At 57.7% G+C, this 22,156-nt stretch overlaps 1 protein-coding gene, 1 long non-coding RNA gene and 1 pseudogene across 6 annotated transcripts; 1 reads left to right on the forward strand and 2 right to left on the reverse strand.

Moving 5' to 3' along the window:
• Window positions 1–1,108: 1,108 nt before the first annotated feature.
• Window positions 1,109–14,355, forward strand: CCND1 (cyclin D1). The gene is made up of 5 exons (XM_003909423.4): window positions 1,109–1,528; window positions 3,060–3,275; window positions 3,863–4,022; window positions 7,963–8,111; window positions 11,038–14,355. The coding sequence occupies exons 1-5, from the start codon at window positions 1,331–1,333 to the stop codon at window positions 11,200–11,202; spliced, it is 888 nt and encodes a 295-aa protein (XP_003909472.1). The 5' UTR covers window positions 1,109–1,330; the 3' UTR covers window positions 11,203–14,355.
• Window positions 13,299–16,408, reverse strand: LOC110741165. 4 transcript variants are annotated; one of them, XR_004177604.1, is made up of 3 exons: window positions 16,371–16,408; window positions 15,788–15,828; window positions 13,299–15,342 (listed from the first exon to the last, which is right to left on the reverse strand). It is a non-coding gene; the product is annotated as an uncharacterized LOC110741165 (long non-coding RNA). The 4 variants fall into 4 exon arrangements; XR_004177603.1 differs by having other exon boundaries at window positions 13,299–15,347; XR_004177602.1 differs by lacking the exon at window positions 16,371–16,408 and having other exon boundaries at window positions 15,788–16,364.
• On the reverse strand, window positions 16,409–21,468 carry LOC101021804 (annotated as a pseudogene). The gene has a single exon (XR_002516921.2). The product of XR_002516921.2 is annotated as an uncharacterized LOC101021804 (transcript).
• Between the last annotated feature and the right edge of the window lie 688 nt (window positions 21,469–22,156).

The following is a 22,156-nucleotide window of genomic DNA, read 5'->3' on the forward strand; positions in this document are numbered from 1 at the left end:
GATCAGTACACTCATTTGTTTAATTGATAATTGTTCTGAATTATGCCCGCTCCTGCCAGCCCCCTCACGCTCACGAATTTAGTCCCAGGGCAAACTCTAAAGGTGAAGGGACGTCTACACCCCCAACAAAACCAATTAGGAACCTTCCAGTGGTCTTGTCCCAGGCTGAGGCGACTAATATTTCCAGCAATTTAATTTCTTTTTTAATTAAAAAAATGAGTCAGAACGGAGATCACTGTTTCTCAGCTTTCCATTCAGAGGTGTGTTTCTCCCGGTTAAATTGCCGGCACGGGAAGGGAGGGGGTGCATTTGGGGATCCCCGCAAGGACCGACGACTGGTCAAGGTAGGAAGGCAGCCCGAAGAGTCTCCAGGCTAGAAGGACAAGATGAAGGAAATGCTGGCCACCATCTTGGGCTGCTGCTGGAATTTTCGGGCATTTATTTTATTTTATTTTTTGAGCGAGCGCATGCTAAGCTGAAATTCCTTTAACTTTTAGGGTTACCCCCTTGGGCATTTGCAACGACGCCCCTGTGCGCCGGAATGAAACTTGCACAGGGGTTGTGTGCCCGGTCCTCCCCGTCCCTGTATGCTAAATAGTTCTTGAAATTTACACGTGTTAATGAAAATGAAAGAAGATGCAGGCGCTGAGATTCTTTGGCCGTCTGTCCGCCCGTGGGTGCCCTCGTGGCGTTCTTGGAAATGCGCCCATTCTGCCGGCTTGGATATGGGGTGTCGCCGCGCCCTAGAGTCCCCCCTTCTCGTGGTCTCCCCAGGCTGCGTGTGGCCTGCCGGCCTTCCTAGTTGTCCCCTACTGCAGAGCCACCTCCACCTCACCCCCTAAATCCCGGGGAACCCACTCGAGGCGGACGGGGCCCCCTGCACCCCTCTTCCCTGGCGGGGAGAAAGGCTGCAGCCGGGCGATTTGCATTTCTATGAAAACCGGACTACGGGGGCAACTCCGCCGCAGGGCAGGCGCGGCGCCTCGGGGATGGCTTTTGGGCTCTGCCCCTCGCTGCTCCCGGCGTTTGGCGCCCGCGCCCCCTCCCCCTGCGCCCGCCCCCGCCCCCCTCCCGCTCCCATTCTCTGCCCGGCTTTGATCTCTGCTTAACAACAGTAACGTCACACGGACTACAGGGGAGTTTTGTTGAAGTTGCAAAGTCCTGGAGCCTCCAGAGGGCTGTCGGCGCAGTAGCAGCGAGCAGCAGAGTCCGCACGCTCCGGCGAAGGGCAGAATAGCGCGAGGGAGCGCGGGGCAGCAGAAGCGAGAGCCGAGCGCGGACCCAGCCCGGACCCACAGCCCTCCCTAGCTGCCCAGGCAGAGCCCCAGCCATGGAACACCAGCTCCTGTGCTGCGAAGTGGAAACCATCCGCCGCGCGTACCCCGATGCCAACCTCCTCAACGACCGGGTGCTGCGGGCCATGCTGAAGGCGGAGGAGACCTGCGCGCCCTCGGTGTCCTACTTCAAATGTGTGCAGAAGGAGGTCCTGCCGTCCATGCGGAAGATCGTCGCCACCTGGATGCTGGAGGTGCGGGGCTTTGGGCGGCTCTCTTAAGACTTCCCTGCAACTTGTTGCCCAGACCCACGTTTCTTTGCTCCTCACCCCCCTCCCTTCTCTCCCGCTAGAACTTTGAAGTTTGCTGTGGTGTTGCTAGGGATCCGCATTTTCAAAATAAAAATTGTGGGTATTTTCTGAAGCAGGAAGGGGTGGGGGTGGGGGTGCTATAAGTTGCGTTTCGTGGGAGGGGAGAAGGGGGTTGGGGAGGGGTGCCGTCGGGAGAAGCCAGTGTCAGGGGCACCCCAATGGGCCCGAGGGTGCGGGCTGGCAGGCTGAGTGCGCTTTGTGCCCCCCGCCTGCGCCCCAGCCCGGCTGCGCCTCCTCTCGCGGCTGCTGCGGCCGAGAGCCGCCAACTCCGGGGGGAGGGGGCATAGATTTGATTTTTAAATTAATATCCATGGACACGTATGCAAGGGCCGCTCGTGCCAGTATTATGCGCCATCTTTGCTCTTTTATTGCAAAGCAAAAGTGTTTATTAATAATTGGGGGCAGGGTGGGGGCGGGGAGCGGCTGCCGGGCGCTGGGGCCGCAGCTAGGGGCCGCGCGGCCGCCGGGAGCCCGCGGGAGGGGCGCAGGGACGCGGCATGGGGAGTTTTGGGGGGACCCCGCTCGGGAAGGGGGGCCCTTTGTTCAAGCAGCGAGTCCCGGGGCGCCCCAAATGGGCAGCCTGGGCCGGAGAGCACGCCGAGCTGCAAGGTCGCGTGGCCCCCAAGACGCCAGGGCTTGATCCCCGTCTGCAGGGATCTCGGCTTGGGGGACCTTCTCTGAGGGAGCCGGGGGCCTGGGAGCACATTTTCAGACCTTCGGTGGGCGCCTGAGGGGCCCGCAAGTATTTTTAAATAATTTTTGAAAGTGCGGCGTGGTGCCCTTGCGAGAGGGAAACGCCGCCCGCGCCCAGGGGGAAGGGGGGCCCCGGAGTTTGAATTCCTGGGGCTCCCCCCGGAGCCTGTAACGAACTCCCGACCCTCGGCCTGGGTAAAGGGTCGCCCGAGGGTCATTTTCAGGGTTTTTTTATGCACTTAGTTATTTTTTTAATATTTTTAAATATTTTTTGAAAAGATGACGTCTGGGGAAATGCGGCGCGGCGGCCTGGGACGCCACCTTTGTGTCTCGCAGGCGCGGCGCCCAACCCCGCGGCCCGTTCCGCGGCCCCGCACCCCAGTGGGTGTCGACCCTCAGTCAGAGGGACCACGGAGCTCCAGGGCGGGCCGGGGTCCCCAGGGCCGGCAGCCCGCGCCGCCGCGCACGCCGCCCAGCTGTGCCCGCTCCCGCCCCCACCGTGCCAGCCTCGCGGGGACTTTCCCTTTCAGTTTCGGGGAGGGTGGGTACTGGGGACGCGCGGGGGAGGGGGCGCATCACAGGAAGGTCCTTCCGCCCCCGGCCCCGACCCCTCGGCGCCCTTCAGAACTGGCGATCCTGCCGAGCGCGATGGGGGGGTGCGGGGGCGGGGGTGGGGCGGCGCGACCTGGCGGCGGCGGTCACGGGCCCCGTGCCTCCGCAGGTCTGCGAGGAGCAGAAGTGCGAGGAGGAGGTCTTCCCGCTGGCCATGAACTACCTGGACCGCTTCCTGTCGCTGGAGCCCGTGAAAAAGAGCCGCCTGCAGCTGCTGGGGGCCACCTGCATGTTCGTGGCCTCTAAGATGAAGGAGACCATCCCCCTGACGGCCGAGAAGCTGTGCATCTACACCGACAACTCCATCCGGCCCGAGGAGCTGCTGGTAACCGCGGGACCCCGCCGCCCCCTGCCCCCCCGAGAGTCGCACGCAGGATCACGGGGCCGGGGAAGGTGCAGGCAGTGGCGGCCGGCCCGCCTCTGACATATCTGCTCCCAGGGAGGGCGGCCCCGCCGCCGGGCGTCCCTGTCCCGGGAGCGGGCGGGATCCTAGCCGCCCCCGTCCCGCCGCCCCCAAGTCGCTTGCCTGCGACTCCCACCGCGTTCGCGCCCGGCAGTGTGGCCGAAAAGTGGGCGGCGCGCGCCCTCCAGCGGCTGCACGAGGAGCGCCGCGCTCCGCACTGAGCCTCCTGTTTCAGGTGGTGGGAGGTCTTTTTGTTTCCACTTGCAGAGTCTTTTCACGCAGCGGGCACCTTTTCTGTTTTGATCTGGGATCGCGTGTTGCCCCGGCTCCCCGACACCACCCCCATCATTCGCCAGCCCTCCCCTCCCACCTCCAGGACCGCACGAGACGCAGGGGCCAGTGCTCTGAGCCGGAGGTGCTGCATGGCCCGGGCCCCCATGCTGCCGGCTTCCCCGCGCCCCCGGGCCGGCCCGCACCTCCCCTGATGGCCGCTCACCCTGTGTTCGCAGCAAATGGAGCTGCTCCTGGTGAACAAGCTCAAGTGGAACCTGGCCGCCATGACCCCGCACGATTTCATCGAACACTTCCTTTCCAAAATGCCAGAGGCGGAGGAGAACAAACAGATCATCCGCAAACACGCGCAGACCTTCGTTGCCCTCTGTGCCACAGGTAGGGGAGGCCCAGCAGCCCCCGGCCTCCGCTTGAGAGCCAGCTCCTTAGGTGACCCTGGCCGGCTTCTCGCTCTCCACCGGGGTGATGTCTGGGAAGATGTCCCTAGGCTCCCTCCTGCGCTGGGAAGCTCTCTTCCAGCTCTGGTGAGCAGAGGCCCTGGATTATTTGTTGTGCTGGATGGAAGGGGATTTGCTCCCTCACAGCCACCATGCAGTACCTTGGGCATCGGTGTGGACAGCTCGGCCTGCCTGTGTCCAGCTGCTGTGGCCTCATCCTCCAGGCCAGGCAGCCTGTGGCCACTCCATGCTCAAAGGGGTTTACCTTGGCTGCAGGGCCGCCTCCTTTCCCCACCCACCTCCAGCCCTTCTTGTGTCCTTAAGGAGCCTGAGCTGCAGGGCCCCCTCCTGGCCTCTCCCAGGCTGGGCCACCTGCCAGAGACGCCTCCAGGGGCGGGGAGAGCTGTTGGCCCGCCTGCACCACGTGCTCTGGGCAGCCGAGTGCAGGGGTGTCCAGCAGAGGAGCTCTGCTGCCTGAGGCCCTGCCAGGGGTGCTGCCAGCCAGCCGGGCTCAGCTGAGCCCTGGGGGGTGCTTCAGAGCAGTCTCAGCTTGGGCCGCCACCGTGGGCAGCAGAAGCACCCAGTCCTCACTTCCCCTGGCATGGCCCCAGAGGCCCCTCCCTGACATGGCCCTGGCCCCAGAACCCAGTGGGGACAGACACGCACATACACAGGGTGCTGCCTCCTGCTGTCCCCAGCCCTGCCTCTGACCCCCGTGTGACCGCCTCCTTTCCTGGCCCAGGAGGCCTGGTTACCCTGATGGGGGGGGTATGTCCCCATCCCACCCAGCTCTGCTGTGGCCCACCTTTGCTCAAGCCTCAGTCATCACATCTGTTTGGGGGCTCACTCTGGGTGAGGCCCAAGACCTAGGCCACAAGGCCCAGGGGGTCTCAAGGAAGCAGTAGCATCTTCTCCCCTCCCCAGAGGGCGGAGCCCCCCAAGCCTACTTCAGTGCTCCCTTCTGACACCAGTATCTGGTATTCCAGAATAGTTTCTGGTTTAGGCGTGAGGCCTCCCCCACCTCCTCCACCTGCTTGGGGCATGAACCCGTCCCCAACATGTTTCCAAGCTAGTCCCCAAGGTGGGCAGATGAAGATGCCAAGGATGTCGTCCAGCCTGGATGGGTCTGACGGTGGGGGTTGGGGGCATGCGGCAGACAGGGAGGCATTCTCTGGCTGGTGCTCCTCAGAGGAGAGAGGCCTCTGGAGACTCCAGCCAGCCTTTTATGGAGCTGAAAGTGGCTTCAGAGAAATGCGAAGTTTCCTGGAGAGAACGTGGGGCGTGGTTCTTGCACAGCCTCCCTACAGGGTGGTTCCTGCGGACGAGCTCCCCTCCCAGGACCCCTGAGTGCTGGTGGGAGGCAGTGGGCAGGTGCAGAGTCTCGCCCTCCCGCTACTGTACACCCTTTGTCTGCTAAGGCGCCCCCAGCGGTGGGTGGAGGAGGGACACTCGGGGACTCAGTGGCTGTGGAGTCCACTCCAGGGTGGGCCCCGAGGGAGGGGCAGGAGGCCAGGGGACCCACCCCTACAAAGTGCTCCAGGTCCTGACCCATGGCCACCCATGGAACGTAACTGAGCAGCCGGTGCCTTGGTCCTGCTGGACATCTGTGGAGATGAGAGTGACTTAGGGCTGCTTAGAGTTAGAGATGGCTGAAGGAGGTGGAGGCATGGAAAAGAGTCTGAGAAGGTGTTTCTGCCGTCCACGTGGCAAGGGTTACATTTAAAGGGGATGCTGGGGGTTCTCCCTGTGCCAGGCATCCCTGGCCCCACGTCCCCAGCAGGTGTGCACATGCCGCATACACTCACGCATGGGGGTTTCAGGGCAGGTGTGCCCTTGGCTCTGTGAGAGGCCAGATGAGGAACATCCAGTACCTAGGAGCTTCCAGGACGGCTGTCACTTCCCTTTACAACCGGGCAGCGGATAGGGTCAAATCCTGGAGCTTTGGTGTCTAATTCTGGGTGGCTCCCAATCTAAACACAGGCAGCGCCACACATTCGGGTGGGGGAATGAGCTTCTGAAACAACGTGGCCCCAGTGACTCCGCTCTGCGTGTGCCCCTGGAGACGGGGGGCACAAGGTATGGGGCCAGCTAGAACCTGTCGCTCCCTGTAGAAGCGGTTTCTGTGTGCGGTTCTGATTTGCCTCCATGAAAAGGTTTTCATTCATGGCTCTCAGACTGGGTGGAACTGCTCCCATTTAAAGGGGAAAAGAGGTGGCTCGGCTCGTTAAGGATTTCTTTTTTTAAGTTGTTACGGCGCCCAGCAGCCGGCTTTGTCTCCCCTTCAGGGTGGCTGCCTTTCTTCCCAGCCCCTCGCCGGCGCCCCTCTCTAACAAGGCCGAAGTTGTTTATTCTCTCGGGATGAAGTCTCGGATGGGCCGCCGCACCCCTGGCGGCCCGTGGGGGCCCCTCTCCCTTTGTGCCTGGGTCGGCTCCCATTCAGCTCCCCCGACCCCCCTTGTTCCCGGGCGCTCAGTGGCGCGAGATGAGGCGATGGGGCCGACAAAGATGCCACACTCATCCCTGCTGACGTCCAGCTCCCAGCCCAGGGCCCCTGGTTCCTATGCAGAATTCCTCGTGGGTGTGACAAAGGGCTACCCCCAGCGGAGCTGGGGTGGGGGCCAGGCCGAGAGGCACATCCCACACTGGCCCACCTGTCCACAGTAGGTGCATGACTGCTTGAGGAAGGGAGGCCGGCGTTCCCCGCCACACACTGGGACGCGATTGGTGGCGAGGCTCTCTATGGAAAGAGCTGGTCTGCTGTTTGTCTAGGTCAGTCATGGAGGCCCTGAGATGCCCACTACTGCAGCCTGGCAGGCAGATGAGTCCCAGTATCTGACAGTGACCAGAGGGAGTTTTGTGCAGACCACAAAGGCTGATGGGCCGCCCTAGATTGGTGTCCCCCTTGGAAGTAGGCCCAGATGTGCGGGACAGTCCCCAGGAAGCCCCAAGTAGGCGGATTGGTGCCTTCTTGGGAAAGCTGCTCCCTCCTGGGACCTGGCTCCTGGCCCAGTCCGCCAAGGGTGTCCCATAGTGCCTGCTGCTAGGAACCCCACACCTCTTCCCTTACTTGGGAAGTCGCTGGAATTGCTGGGCTACATCAAGTGGCCCAGAGAAGCGTTTTTGTCATCGGCCAGAAGTAGAGTTGTGAGTAGAGGGCCCTGGGTGGAGTTGGGGTGTACTTGGTCCGTGCTCTGAAGGTCACTGTGACAGTCGTGGTCCCACGGTAAGGGCCATGGGTTGCTGGAACAGTTCTTCCTTCCCGAGTGAGCCAAGCCGGGCTCTCCTGACGCCAGGGCCTGAGCCGGAGCCACACCATCACGGCCACCCTGAAGGCTGCCGGCCAGGGCTTGCCCCTCGATGGACACAGGGAATGGCTTCATCAATGCCCTGCAGCCCCATGGCCTGGCCCCGTGCAACGTCCCTTCAGAATATGACTTGTCTCCAATCCCTGCTGCTGGGGGGTGGCAGGTACTTGGGGTTGAGGTTTAGGGTCATAGAGGCGACATCTCTGTGTTCTCATATTTGTGTCATCTAACTTTGTTTTTGTGAATAAGTGATAACATTCACAAGGCTCAAGATGCTGAAAGGATGAGAGGGTAGTGATGTCCCTGTCACCTGTCCTGTCTTCCCGTGGCTTTCTCTTTGCTTGGTTATGTTTGAGTCAACGGTGGGGCTGACATTCCCGGAGGGTCCTTGGGCCGGGCTCCTGCTCTCCTAGTACCCAGGGATGGCGAGAGGCTGGGGAGGGCCTGGATGTGCAGCCACAGACGGCCTAGAGAGTGGTACCCACCAGGCCTGGCCGCCTGCTCAGAGCCAGCACGTGGGGATGCCCAGATCACGGGTCCCTTGCTCACAGCCCCCTTCCCTCTCTCCTGCTGCAGATGTGAAGTTCATTTCCAATCCACCCTCCATGGTGGCAGCGGGGAGCGTGGTGGCCGCAGTGCAAGGCCTGAACCTGGGGAGCCCCAACAACTTCCTGTCCTACTATCGCCTCACACGCTTCCTCTCCAGAGTGATCAAGTGTGACCCGGTGAGTGAGGGCGATGTCCCAGGGAGCCTCGCCGGGGCTCACAGGCAGGAGACGCCTAGTGCCACGGAAATGCCAAGGCTGGTGCAAGGGTGACAAGGTTGGGGTTTGGGCTGGGGCTGGGCCCCTCGGACCCCAAGCCACAGACTGACGGGGCACCAGCTTCTTCCACTGCTCCTAGAACTCACTGACCGGTCGGGAGGTCCTCACAGGCTGCTCATGTCCCCTGGGGCTTCCAGGAGCTGTAGAGTGTTTCTGGGCGAAGCGTCCAGGACGAAGGCCCCAGGCGGCCCCAGCCAATGGTCCGTGTGGTGATAGTGTGTGGGGTTAGGCCCAGGCGAGCTTTGTTTGGGCCACAATGTGCGTGGCCAATAAATAGATGCTTGAAAAGGGCTCCTGTGAGGTCTGAGACGCCGGACAACGGGCGGATAGAGACGGCCTTGTTTACGGCTCTTTGAGAGGCTGCTGCCGTTAAACCCGGGGATGACTGTGTCTTTCTTCTTCAAAATGCCATTGTTTTATTCCCGATTCTTTTCTTAAAGAAAGAATTAAAATGACAATCAAAAGGGTTTGTGGCATTTACCAAATTAGACCAGAGAGGTGGCCGGGTCAGCCGCCGGCCCTGCGGTGTGTGAGGGAGTGACCGCCTGACCCCAGCTTGGGGCTGGCTGGGCCTGCGAGGCCCGTTGTGGCTCTGGCCTGGGCCGCCTCTTGGGGGTCTGCCCTCGAGCCTCCCGGGGGCTCCGCACAGGTCTCAGCAGATGCTATCTAGCGTCCACCTGCCTGTCCCCTGCCTAGCGGTGCCTCTAGGCAGCTAGCGGCTGCCCAGCCCATGTGTGTCTCGGAAGAGGAAGAAGCATTTTTGCCATGGGATACTGGAGGTGGCAGGGGTGCCCTCCCCTCCCTTCTGTGTTCTCGGCCGTGGCCTCCCTTGCACCCTGCCCCGTGTTATCCTGTGGGGGTGGTAAGGGGTCCTCACCCGCTGTAGGGTGGAGGCCAGCAGCCCACAGTTCTCTCAGGAAAATGGTTCAGAAACGCCATCGAGGCCTCCAGAAGCCCAACAAAGGGAAAGCCCCTCCGTCAAAATGAAACTCGCATCTGCACTTTCATTTCGAACTCCACGCCCTGAGTGGAAACCGCTTCCCCGCCAGGGGTGTCTGCCCCGGGATGTTGCTGTCTTTGGGCAGTTGTGGGAAGTTGGGCACTGGCCCTTATTTGAGTAGAGACCATCTGAACTAGATGGGAGGCCCACGCTCACAGCTGACACACGGGGTGAAGTTACCTGAGGCGGAGTCCGCTCTGCCTGATTAGCTGAGCCCAGACTCAGAAAAACCGTTCACAGCAGAGGCCCCCTGCATTTTCTAGGGCGTGTTCTAGAATTTTCTTTGGTGGGTGGAATGTCCATCTGTGTGAATCGGGTGCAGAGTGCCACACACCAGTGACTTTTCGTGGAGGAGCGTGCTGCCTCCTTGGAGCTTCTGGCTGTGGGAGAACAGCTCTGTCCACCAGGGTAGCCTTGCAGGCAGCTGTGGGGCCAGAGGAATGAGGGAAATGGAGTCCAGCTGCATGCGTGACCCTGGAGCAGGTCATGGTGAGGGGGGCGGGCGGCAGGTGAAGAGTCCGTGGGTGGAGCTGCCAGGCCCCTGGAGCTGGGAAGTGAGGGTGGCTGGTGTTTTAGGTTGAACATCAGGAGTCTTGGATCCCACCCCAGGTCTCTGGCCTCAGTTTCCCCATCTGTACAGTGGGACTGTTGGTGCTGCCAGCCCAGCCGGCTTCATTTGCCATGATGAGAATTTATCTGAAAGGCAGGAGAGGAAAGCCCTCCCTATAAAGTCACAGGACGCTAAAATGTTACGACCCCAGGGGTCCACCAAAAAGTCCTTCTGGCCTAGGTCATCGCCTGTCATGCCCTGCCTTTGTCCACCCCCATCTGGTTGGAAGTTCAGTGGCACCTGTTGGGGCTGTGGCCCAGCCCTGCTCCTTGTGGAAAGTCTGTTTCCTGGGCTGCCTAGAGACTCGGCTTGAAGCCCTACTGTGGCTTCCTGGCAGTTGGGACACACACAGCCCCAACACATGAAGCCAGTTCTCTATCCAGAAGCCCCCGCACAGGAGACAGCCGCTTCGGGCTGCCTGGGACTTGCCCGTGCTGGAGCCGAGGAGAGGCCCCTGGCTGGGCGCGGCGTTCCGGATTCCATGGCTGCTCTTTCCCACTGACAGTGTGGTGTGGCCGCCGCCAAGGGAGTCTGGAGCCCCGGAGGGCGGAGGTGCAGGACTTCCAAGAGCTTCTGTTGCACTCCACCCGAGGGCGAGCACCTCTGTGGCCACAGCGGGTGGATGCATGCTGTGCCAGGCTGATGGGTGGCCCCGGGGCACAGGCCTGAGCGGGAGAGGATGGAGGGGAGGGATCAAGGGTCCAGGTCCCCCTGGCCACCCAGCATTCATCCTCAGTCATGCACGGCCTGAGACTTTGACAGCCATTGATCATGGAAGGCCAGGTTCACCAGGAGGGCTGCCACACGGAGAGGCTGTCTGAAAAGGCAGGACTCAAAGGGCCTGTCTGTCCAGATCAGATGGCACTGAATTCCCCAGGGAGCTGGCAGGGCCAGTGGGAACAGAAGGTCAAGGCGCTGTTGAGCATGGGGATGGGCAGAGCGGGTGCAGGGTGGGCGGGCAAGCATCTGCTGTCTTGTGGCTCCGGAGGCCAGGTGGGAGGTGGAAGCGTTGGGTCCTGAGTGTCTCACTGACAGGTGATGGCAGCTCCCACGTCTCGCTCAGGTTCAGAGGCGGCGGTATGGGTCAAGGGACAGTTTTTTACTTAGTCTTGCTCTTATAGAGGCCTTTCAGGTCGTGGCACCTGGGAGGGGGCCCTCACCGCAGGCCCCTTCTAAGGACCCCCTCTTCCCACCTCTCCCCACCCCGTCTCTCTCAGGACTGCCTCCGGGCCTGCCAGGAGCAGATCGAAGCCCTGCTGGAGTCAAGCCTGCGCCAGGCCCAGCAGAACATGGACCCCAAGGCCGCCGAGGAGGAAGAAGAGGAGGAGGAGGAGGTGGACCTGGCTTGCACACCCACCGACGTGCGGGATGTGGATATCTGAGGGCGCCAGGCAGGCAGGCGCCACCGCCACCCACAGCGAGGGCGGAACCGGCCCCAGGTGCTCCCGTGACAGTCCCTCCTCTCCAGAGCATTTCGATACCAGAAGGGAAAGTTTCATTCTCCTTGTTGTTGGTTGTTTTTTCCTTTGCTCTTTCTCCCTTCCATCTCTGACTTAAGCAAAAGAAAAAGATTACCCAAAAACTGTCTTTAAAAGAGAGAGAAAAAAAAAATAGTATTTGCATAACCCTGAGCAGTGGGGGAGGAGGGTTGTGCTACAGACAATAGAGGATTTTATACCCCAATAATCAACTCGTTTTTATATTAATGTACTTGTTTCTCTGTTGTAAGAATAGGCATTAACACAAAGCAGGAGTCTCGGGAGAGGATTAGGTTCGATCCTTTACGTGTTAAAAAAGAAAGCGTAAAAACATTTTAAAAACATAGAAAAATTCAGCAAACCATTTTTAAAGTAGAAGAGGGTTTTAGGTAGAAAAACGTATTCTTGTGCTTTTCCTGAAAAGCGCAGCTGTAGTGTGGTTCTAGGCATCTCTGTACTTTGCTTGCTCATATGCATGTAGTCACTTTATAAGTCATTGTATGTTATTATATTCCGTAGGTAGATGTGTAACCTCTTCACCTTATTCATGGCTGAAGTCACCTCTTGGTTACAGTAGTGTAGCGTGCCCGTGTGCATGTCCTTTGCACCTGTGACCACCATCCCAGTGGAGGTTTGTCGGGCACCAGCCAGCGTAGCAGGGTCGGGAAAGGCCACCTGTCCCACTCCTACGATACGCTACTATAAAGAGAAGACGAAATAGTGACATAATATATTCTATTTTTATACTCTTCCTATTTTTGTAGTGACCTGTTTATGAGACGCTGGTTTTCTACCCAACGGCCCCACAGCCAGCTCACGTCCAGGTTCAACCCACAGCTACTTGGTTTGTGTTCTTCTCAATATTCTAAAACCATTCCATTTCCAAGCACTTTCAGTCCAATAGGTGTAGGAAATAGCGCTGTTTTTGTTGTGTGTGGAGGGAGGGCAGTTTTCTAATGGAATGGTTTGGGAATATCCTTGTACTTGTGTGTAAGCAGGACTTCGAGGCAAGTGCGGGCCACTGTGGTGGCAGTGGAGGTGGGGTGTTTGGGAGGCTGCGTGCCAGTTAAGAAGAAAAAGGTTTGCATTCTCACATTGCCAGGATGATAAGTTCCTTTCCTTTTCTTTAAAGAAGTTGAAGTTTAGGAATCCTTTGGTGCCAACTGGTGTTTGAAAGTAGGGATCTCAGAGGTTTACCTAGAGAACAGGTGGTGTAAGGGTTATCTTAGATGTTTCACACCGGAAGGTTTTTAAACACTAAAATATATAATTTATAGTTAAGGCTAAAAAGTATATTTATTGCAGAGGATGTTCATAAGGCCAGTATGATTTATAAATGCAATCTCCCCTTGATGTAAACACACAGACAGACAGACAGACACAAACCTTCTGCCTCTGGTGTCGCAGGTTTCATACAGTCTATTTTTAAAGATAGAACCTTTTATAGGTGGGAAAAAACAATCTGGAGGAAAAAAAACACACAAAGACATTGATTCAGCCTGTTTGGCATTTCCCAAAGTCATCTGATTGGAAAGGCATGGGTGTCACAAGGAAAATTAGGGTACTCGACATAAGTTCGGTTCCGATATATTCTTATCCCCTGCCCCTTCCTTTAAAAAACTTAGTGACAAAATAGACAATTTGCACATCTTGGCTCTGTAATTCTTGTAATTTTTATTTAGGAAGTGTTGAAGGGAGGTGGCAAGAGTGTGGAGGCTGATGTGTGAGGGAGGACAGGCGGGAGGAGGTGTGAGGAAGAGGCTCCCGAGGGGACGGGGCGGTGCCCACACCGGGGACAGGCCGCAGCTCCGTTTTCCTATTGCGCTGCTACCGTTGACTTCCAGGCACGGTTTGGAAATATTCACATCGCTTCTCTGTATCTCTTTCACATTGTTTGCTGCTATTGGAGGATCAGTTTTTTGTTTTACAATGTCATATACTGCCATGTACTAGTTTTAATTTTCTCTTAGAACATTGTATTACAGATGCCTTTTTTGTAGTTTTTTTTTTTTTTTTATGTGATCAATTTTGACTTAATGTGATTACTGCTCTATTCCAAAAAGGTTCCTGTTTCACAATACCTCATGCTTCACTTAGCCATGGTGGACCCAGCGGGCAGGTTCTGTCTGCTTCGGCGGGCAGACACGCGGGCGCGATCCCACACAGGCTGGTGGGGGCCGGCCCCGAAGCCGCGTGCGTGAGAACCGTGCCGGTGTCCCCGGAGACCAGGCTGTGTCCATCTTCTCTTCCCTGCGCCTGTGACGCTGGGCTCTTCATCTGATCGGGGGCGTATCATCATAGTAGTTTTTACAGCTGTGTCATTCTTTGCGTGTAGCTATGGAAGTTGCATAATTATTATTATTATTATTATAACAAGTGTGTCTTACGTGCCACCACGGTGCTGTGCCCGTAGGACTCTCATTCGGGATGATTGGAATAGCTTCTGGAATTTGTTCAAGTTTTGGGTATGTTTAATCTGTTATGTACTAGTGTTCTGTTTGTTATTGTTTTGTTAATTACAGCATAATGCTAATTTAAAGAGACTCCAAATCTCAATGAAGCCAGCTCACAGTGCTATGTGCCCGGGTCACCTAGCAAGCTGCCGAACCAAAAGAATTTGCACCCCACTGCGGGCCCGCGTGGCTGGGGCCCTGCCCTGGCAGGGTCATCCTGTGCTCAGAGGCCATCGTGGGCACAGGACCGTCCCGCCCCACCCCTCCAGAACACGGCTCACGCTTACCTCAACCATCCTGGCTGCGGCGTCTGTCTGAACCACGCGGGGGCCTTGAGGGACGCTTTGTCTGTCGTGATGGGGCAAGGGCACAAGTCCTGGATGTTGTGTGTATCGAGAGGCCAAAGGCTGGTGGCAAGTGCACGGGGCACAGTGGAGTCTGTCCTGTGACGCGCAAGTCTGAGGGTCTGGGCGGCGGGCGGCTGGGTCCGTGTGTTTCTGGTTGCACCGCGGCGCTTCCCAGCACCAACATGTAACCGGCATGTTTCCAGCAGAAGACAAAAAGACAAACGTGAAAGTCTAGAAATAAAACTGGTAAAACCCCAGCATGGTGCCCGCCTGTTTGCTTCCTGGGCTGGCTGGGAGCCAGGGGCGCGTGTCCCGGTGCCCCAGAACCAGGGCAGGGTGGCAGGCTCGGCAGATGCGGGAGGCCACAGCCTGTCCTGTGCACTGCGGGAAGTTCAGCCGCATCCTGACCTCCACCCACAGGATGACAGTCACGCCACCGCTGTGACAACCAAGAATGTCTCCTGACACTGCCACATCCCCGGGGGTGGGGACAGAATCCAGCCAGGAGCAGGCACACCCTTTCCAACTGGGAGGAAGCCCTGAGCACAGGGGTGTGAGGTGGGAGGGGGACTCCTGTCCCGGGGAGGCTCCAAAGAATAATTTGCAGGCAGCCTGGCTGGGTGAGCCCACCTCCAACCACGCGAGACAACAGCTCCAGCCTGGGTGACGATGATTGGGAACATCTTCCATCCCTTGCTTGCCCCACCAGTTTGTCTTCTCAGGTTATTTGCAGATAGGAAAATAAATAAAGCCGGCATTTGTTAACCCCCTTCTGGCACAAACTGCTGTTTGCTCTGGATGAATCATGACCCTTTGGCGACGCCAGGCTCCAGGAGAGCAAAGCACCGTGTCAGGGCTGTGATCCAGGGTGGCACTTCACTGGGATTGTGGAGACCTGGAGGCTGCCTTATAGGATGCCCGTGACATCCACCTCTGGATTTCAGGTGCACGTGACTGAACCTAACTTGAAACCCCGGGGTGGGGGTGGGTAGTGGGAGTGCCCTGGGAAGGTGTCCGCGGACCTCGGTCACTGCTCCTGGACCCATCTGTGAGGTTGGTCTGTCCTTACCCCAAGCCAAGTGGAAGCTCAGGTCCCACGTCACTGATGGTTACTACTTGTCAGCTGTAGGTCGAATCTCTGGCCTTTATGAAGCACCTGCTGTCTACCCTTCCTGCCTTGTAGGGCACTCCTCCCAGGGCGGAAAGTGGAGCCAGGGTGGTCAGTGTGTTGGCTCCACAGGCACCTGCCCTGGGAGGAAGGTGGGGTATGGAGGGAAACACTCAGCCCCTATAGGTCTCCACCAGCCTCTGCCCTGAGGGTGGGGGCTCCGGGAGCCTTCCCCAAGGGAGTCCCATATTGAGTAGGTGGGGGAGCCTGCAGGGTGCCCCTGACAGGTCACCTCAGCAAGAGCTCAAGGGACCGTCGGAGCCAGAGGTGACACTGGTGGCCACTCAGGTGGCTTACAAGGCCCAGCTCCTTGCTCCTTGGGCAAATTACTCTGAAGGCAGGGACCAGGTCTGCACTATTGTAGCTGTTCAGTTCTGGGCAAGAGCCAGGTCCTGTGTCAGGGCTGGGGTCCTAGGGAAGCCATGTCCCCGCCCCCAGCCTGCAGCTGGGTTTACATTCATCCCCGGAGAGCACATGGGTGTAGCAGAAGGCCTGTGCAGAGAGTTCCAACCATTGCGCACCTTTGGTTGTTTCACGGAGCAGGCAAGGTAGCCATCGGACCCTGTTAGGTTTGAGCAAAGATGTGGGGAAGAAGCTGGAGAGCCACTTTGCCGAGCGCGGGGCTCAGCCAGGCTAGCAGGGCAGGGCAGGAGCCCTGAGTGGGTCAGGTGTGTTCACAGCCAAGTGTGTAGAGAGGGCTCGGGCCCAGAGTGAAGCGGTTGTGAGCTCCCCCACAGCCCAGTCTCTCTGTCTCGGCATCTGTGGCATCCCCTTGATGGTGGGGTCTGTACACCCCCCACCCCTGGCTGTGCCACAATGGGGGGGTCTATACACCCTCCACCCCTGGCTGTGCCACAATGGGGGGCTCTGTACACCCTCCACCCATGGCTGTGCCACAATGGGGGAGTCTGTACATCCCCCGGTCCCCCCACCCCTGGCTGTCCCACGATGGGGGAGTCTGTACACGCCCCCAGTGAAGGATGGGTCTATACATCGTGGTCATGCCACGAGCTCCAAGGCTATATTAGTCTGTTTTCATGCTGCTAACAAAGACATACCCAAGACTGAGTAATTTATAAAGAAAAAGAGGTTTAATAGGCTCACAGTTCTACGTAGCTGGAGAGGCCTCACAATCATGGCAGAAGGCGAAAGGCACATCTTACATGGAGGCAGGCAAGAGAGAATGAGAGCCAAGTGAAAGGGGAAACCCCTATAAAACCATCAGCGCTCATGAGACTTACTCACCGCCATGGGAACAGTATGTGGGGAACTGCCCCTATGATTCAGTTATCTCCCCCGGGTCCCTCTGACACATGTGGGAATTATGGGAGCTATAATTCGAGATGAGATTTGGGTGGGGACACAGCCAAACCATATCAAAGGTGTGGTCTGGCTACTCTGGGCCCTTGTTCCCAACTCTCAAACTCCACTGACATCACTTTGGGGCCTGTGATCCCTCCTGGGATGCAGTGAAGACCTCGTCCATTGTTGGAGTATCTGCGCTGCCCAGAGGGTGACGGTAAAAAACTGACCTTTGAGGAAGTTCAGAGACAACGACTTCCGCAGTCAGCTCTCCCTGCAGCCCCTTCTCAGAAGCCTGTTCTCAGGTGCCCCAGCACCCCTACCCGCTCACGAGGGGCCCTGCCCTGCCTCCTGGCCCCTGTCCCTGCAGGCAGACGGTCCTCATCCATTCTTCATCTTCTGCCCCCAACCCCCGGCCTTCCTATCTCCCTTCAGCTCCGTCCAAGGTCCTTGGGACTCAGCCCCATCTCTACCCAGCCTTGAGCCCCAATAAGCTCGATGTCTTTGCCCAGGAGCTCCTGACACACCAGACAGAATCAAGCTTCCTGTTCTGTGCTTGGCCAACCGCCTTGGTCCACAGGACCCTTCATCTCTGCACTCACTGTGAGGACGGGCTCTCTAGAGGCTTCCCCACCCCACACCAGGCAGGTGGCTCTGGCAGTCTGGGATTGTCATACCTGGGCACCTTCCTGCTCCGGCTGAGTCCCTCCAGGATGGAAATCTCCCTGATTCCTCTCTGCCTCCCTTCTCCCCACCCTGGCAAACAGTGGGTCCTAGGAAGGGGGCCAAATGGAAGGGAGGTCGTGTTGGCTCCCACAGGGCAGCCCCAAGCTGCCAGGCTGAGTTGCAGATCCATAGGTCCAGCCTGATCCGCGTGCCAGGAGCTGACTCCATGGCTGGAAGGGCCGGGGATTCCCCGGGGGCCCAGACAACACCTAGAGTTGTCATGAGGAGTGAAAGTCCCCGAGGGGACAGAGGAAGGAGGCTGGACAGAGCGGGCATGCAGACTTCCGACCGTGCTTGTGGGATAACAGTGGGCAGGGCTGTTGCAGAGGATGGGGCAGTGCCCGTGGGAGTCCAGAGAAGCCAGGCCCAGCGGCAGTGGCATGCAGCTGACACTCCCTCCAGCCACCCTGCATGCAGCGTGACCCTCCTTGAAGCACCCCAGGAAGCAGAGTCACAGCCTGGCTCTGCCCAGCATCGAGGGCCTGGCCTCTGAATCTGGTGGGGAAGGCTGTGTTGCCTCCTGGCACCCGCTCCATCACCAGTCCCACCATAAGGCTAGTCCCCAGAGTCAGCACTGCAGCCAGGGCCAGCGAGGGCCAGCAAGGGCAGGCCTGTGCAGGGGCTGCAGCATGGGGTGTGCGTCCCGCACGCTGGGCCAGCCTCGCAGCTCACAGGGCTCTGTCATCCCAGGAATGTCTTTGATCAAGAGTTTATGCAAGACGAGGAAAGCAAGCCCAGGACCTCTAATCCGTTCCCACAGTCCCCTGCCCGCTGGGGCCCCACAAGCCCAGCGCCACACCGCCAGGCCGGAGCAGACAATAGCTGGCGGACGGGTGGGCGGGCAGCTCCGGGGCCGCTGGCCTTGGGGCCCACATCCGGGAGCATTGTCACCGCCACTCACGGGGGCACACAAGGAGGACTGGGGAAGAGAGAATGCAGAGCCCTCTGCTGAAGGGGCTTCGGTGGGCCTTGAGCCTTTCAAAGACGGCGGTGTCCATTAATCCTTTTAATTTGCACCTAGCGGCAGCTGAGACAAGCCTCTCAACCGGCAGCCACTTTAAGAGCCGAGTGGTCTAACCCGAGGATCAGCTCCTATTCCAGACCCTGGGCCCTCTGAGCCTGTCGGGGCAGTCCTCCTTGCCTTTGTTTAATCACGGGAGGAACCAAAGCTAGAGGTTACTGAGCATGTACTGTGTGCCTTGTGCTTGACACTGAACACAGTTTCTCTCCGAGTCTTGCAACGACCCCATGGGTTGGTGACAGGGAGGGGACACTCTGGTGAGAGCCACAGAAATAGCCCTGCCCTCTCAGAGCCTACACTCTCCCGCACACAATCATCCCATCTGCTAGGTCAGGGATTGGCAGGTTTTCCAGAAAGGGCCACATCGAGGGGCTTCAGGCTTTGCGGGCCACAGGGTCTCTTGCCCTGTGCAAAAGCAGCTGCAGCCGCTCTGTGAATGAGTGAGCATGGTTGTGTGCCAATAAAGCTTTATTTACAAAAATAGGCAACAGACTGGATTCGGGCGAGGGTAGTAGTTTGCCGACCCGTTGCAGATGAGTAAACTGAGGCCCAGAGAGGTAAAGTAACTAAGCTAGGACTGCACAGCTAGTATGTGACCAAGCCAGCCTAGTGGGTCAGCCTCATGGAGAAGAAAGGGCTCAAGCTTCAAAAATGGAAATGCATGGAGCCTTCATTGGGCCATTTGCAGCCAGGCCCCATGCACACAGCTCAGGGCCCTGCTTCGCCAGCTCCACTTGTTTCAAGGCTCCCAGTCGGTCGCCCCTGTGGGCAGCACTGTGTCTTGGCTGCTGGCCTGGAGAAGGGCAGCCAAACAGGCCAGCAGTGGACATCTGAGGGCGATCAGCTGTTTAAAAAGAAAACTCGCCAGCATGTATAGACACACATTCAGCACACACGTTTTGGAGTAAAAGGCCCTGGGGTTGGATCTCAGATCTGCAACATTCCAGCTGTGTGGCCTCATTTCTCTGGGCCTCAGTGTTCACACCCGTAACATGGGGAAAGCCTGCAAGAACACAGCCCATGATGGGGAGTCGTCTCCATCTCCTACCCATGCCAATGACCAGCACAGAACAGGGGCTCCGTAAATCTCTGTCCAATAACTGAACTCTGTCTGGGGTGCTGAGGATTCAATGGCTCAATGTGTATTGAGCAGTGCTGAGCACCGAGCTTGGGGCGCAGTGATCACTCAGGGAACGCCGTCATCCCCTCGGAGCATCCGCATAGTCACCATCACCATTCCACGCATCACCCAGGTCTGGAAGCACAGGCCCCCGTGCCACGGTGGCCACGGGTGGCGGCACCAAGGCTGATCTTAATTCCCTCCTTTGGCCCATTCAGTGGACAGTTCTGGGTTTTCTTGCCACCATGGATGGCTCCTCCTGGTGTTGACAGCACCCAGATGTTGCTCCAGAAGAACCACCATTTCCAGATCTGTGACTTGAATGGGACTGACCCCATCCCCAGCTCCAGGTCAGGCCCTGATAGGCTGAAATCCAACCGCACATCCATGCCCACCAGAAGAGCAGCAAGTTAATGGATGGGGGAGAAATCAAATAGAGCCACTGAGTCTTGAGGAGACATTTTCTGGGGCTTCTGAAAAAGAGAATGCTTCCCCCTCTTCCTTAGGATTCCCAGCAGGGGAACACGAGCCCAGGGGTGGCACTGCCCCTCTGCAGCCCCAAGACTGAGCTGCTCCCAGAGCCTCACAGGGGAGCCTGAGCACAAGGCCAGCCTGAGGGAAAGCAGATAATGGGTAACGGGTCTCCAGACAAACTGCTGGATCAAGCCCCTCCTGAAGCCATCCATCCCCCTTTTGTTCCAGGAGCCAATCATTGTCCTTTATTAAGTCAGTTGGATATGGGCACTGTGTCATTTGGTTTTCAAAGACCCTTAACTACTACACCTGGTGTTTTCTTTTCTTTTTTTTTTTTTTGAGACAGAGTCTTGCTCTCGCCCAGGCTGGAGTACAGTGGCGCAATCTCGGCTCACTGGAAGCTCCGCCTCCTGGGTTCACGCCATTCTCCTGCCTCAGCCTCCTGAGTAGCTGGCACTACAGGTGCCCACCACCACGCCTGGCTAATTTTTTGTATTTTAGTAGAGACGGGGTTTCACCGTGTTAGCCAGGATGGTCTCGATCTCCTGACCTTGTGATTCGCCCACCTCGGCCTCCCAAAGTGCTGGGATTACAGGTGTGAGCCACTGCACCCAGCCGCTTGTGTTTTCTACCTCTTCTAGATCTAACGTGTATGACTGACATAAACAACAGGAGCGACTGACAGAGTTACCATGTGATCTTAGAATTTCAACATGCCTGTCTTGCTTAGCTGGGAGTTCCACAGGGTCAGGGAATGACTCCTCTTGGGGCCACCAGTGCCCAGAGGTATGACTAGAACTGCTGTCTGAAGGGACAGACCCCTCTGTGTGTAACACTCTGTGTGTAACAGAGCACACGGGTGACCAAACTGACTTGGAGGAAGGGCCTGACCACATCCACCTCCCCAGTTCCGAGGCCGGATAGTGCCCGCAGGGGCTGAGACCAGGGAAGAGGATCGAGCCAGCCTTCTCTGGTGGACCCTGCCTCAGTCCTCTGTGCAGGGCAGTTGCACCTCCCAGAAGGCAGAGGCCTCTCAGGGAGGGAGCCTTGCAGCGACAGCACTTTTCAGGGGCTCCCGCCACTTGCCCTCAGTGACGGCTGAGACCGGGGGAGTCAAGGCAAACCCCTGAGGAGGCCCCGCGTGCAAGGCGGGAAGTGTCTGGATGGCGCGGCCGGCACCCTTACCCTCCAGACCAGCAAACGAAAGCCCAGGCCGGGAGAGGGGCCTTGTCGTTTTCTGTGGCTGCTACAGTGCATTTTCACAAAACAACAACCAACATTTCTCTCACAGTTCCAGAGGCCAGCAGTGTCTGCCGTACCCGCTCTCCCCCAGCTTCTGGTCGCCTCGGACGACCTTCAGCTCTTGTAAGCTGGTCCACACGCAGCTCCAAACTCGGCCTCCGTCCTCACAGGGCCATCAGCTCCGTGTCTTCACATGGCAGTCTCTCTGTGCTGCCGGCTCCCCTCTCCTTCAAAGGACACCAGTCATATTGGACAAAGGGGCCACCCTACTCTTAACTTACATTTTTTTTTTTTTTTTTTTTTTTGGAGACAAAGTCTCACTCTGTTGCCCCAGCTGGAGTGCAGTGACGCAATCTCGGCTCACTGCAAGCCGTGCCTCCCGGGTTCCAGTGATTTAGCCTCACTCAGCCTCCCGAGTAGCTCAGAAATACAGGCACTGCCGATGGAAGGGATAGCATTACGAGATGTACCTAATGTAAATGACGAGTTGATGGGTGCAGCACACCAACATGGCACACGTATACGTATGTAACAAACCTGCACGCTGTGCACATGTACCCTAGAACTTAAAGTACAATAAAAAAAAAAAAGGAAAAAAAGAAATATAGGCACCGCCATCATGCCTGGCTAATTTGTTATTTTTATTTTTAGTAGAGACAGGATTTCACTCTGTTGGCCAGGCTGGTCTCGTGTTGGCCACTCCTGACCTCAACAGATTTCACTCTGTTGGCCACTCCTGACCTCGTGATCCACCCACCTCAGCCTCCCAAAGTGCTGGGATTACAGGTGTGAGTCACTGTGCCTGGCCTCATTTATATCTTAAAAAAATCTACAAAGACCCCATTTCGTATTTCCAAATGAAGCTGCAGGTACCAGAGGCTAGGACTTCAACGTTCCTTTTTGTGAATACATTCAATTTGCAACAGACTTGGGCTCTCAAAGCCTGGAAGCAGGCTCCACAGTCCCCTCGAATTTCAGAGGCACATACTCACTGGAACCAGCAGA

The sequence above is a fragment of the Papio anubis genome, chromosome 12 (assembly GCF_008728515.1).
Source record: "Papio anubis isolate 15944 chromosome 12, Panubis1.0, whole genome shotgun sequence".
Lineage (NCBI taxonomy): Eukaryota > Metazoa > Chordata > Mammalia > Primates > Cercopithecidae > Papio > Papio anubis.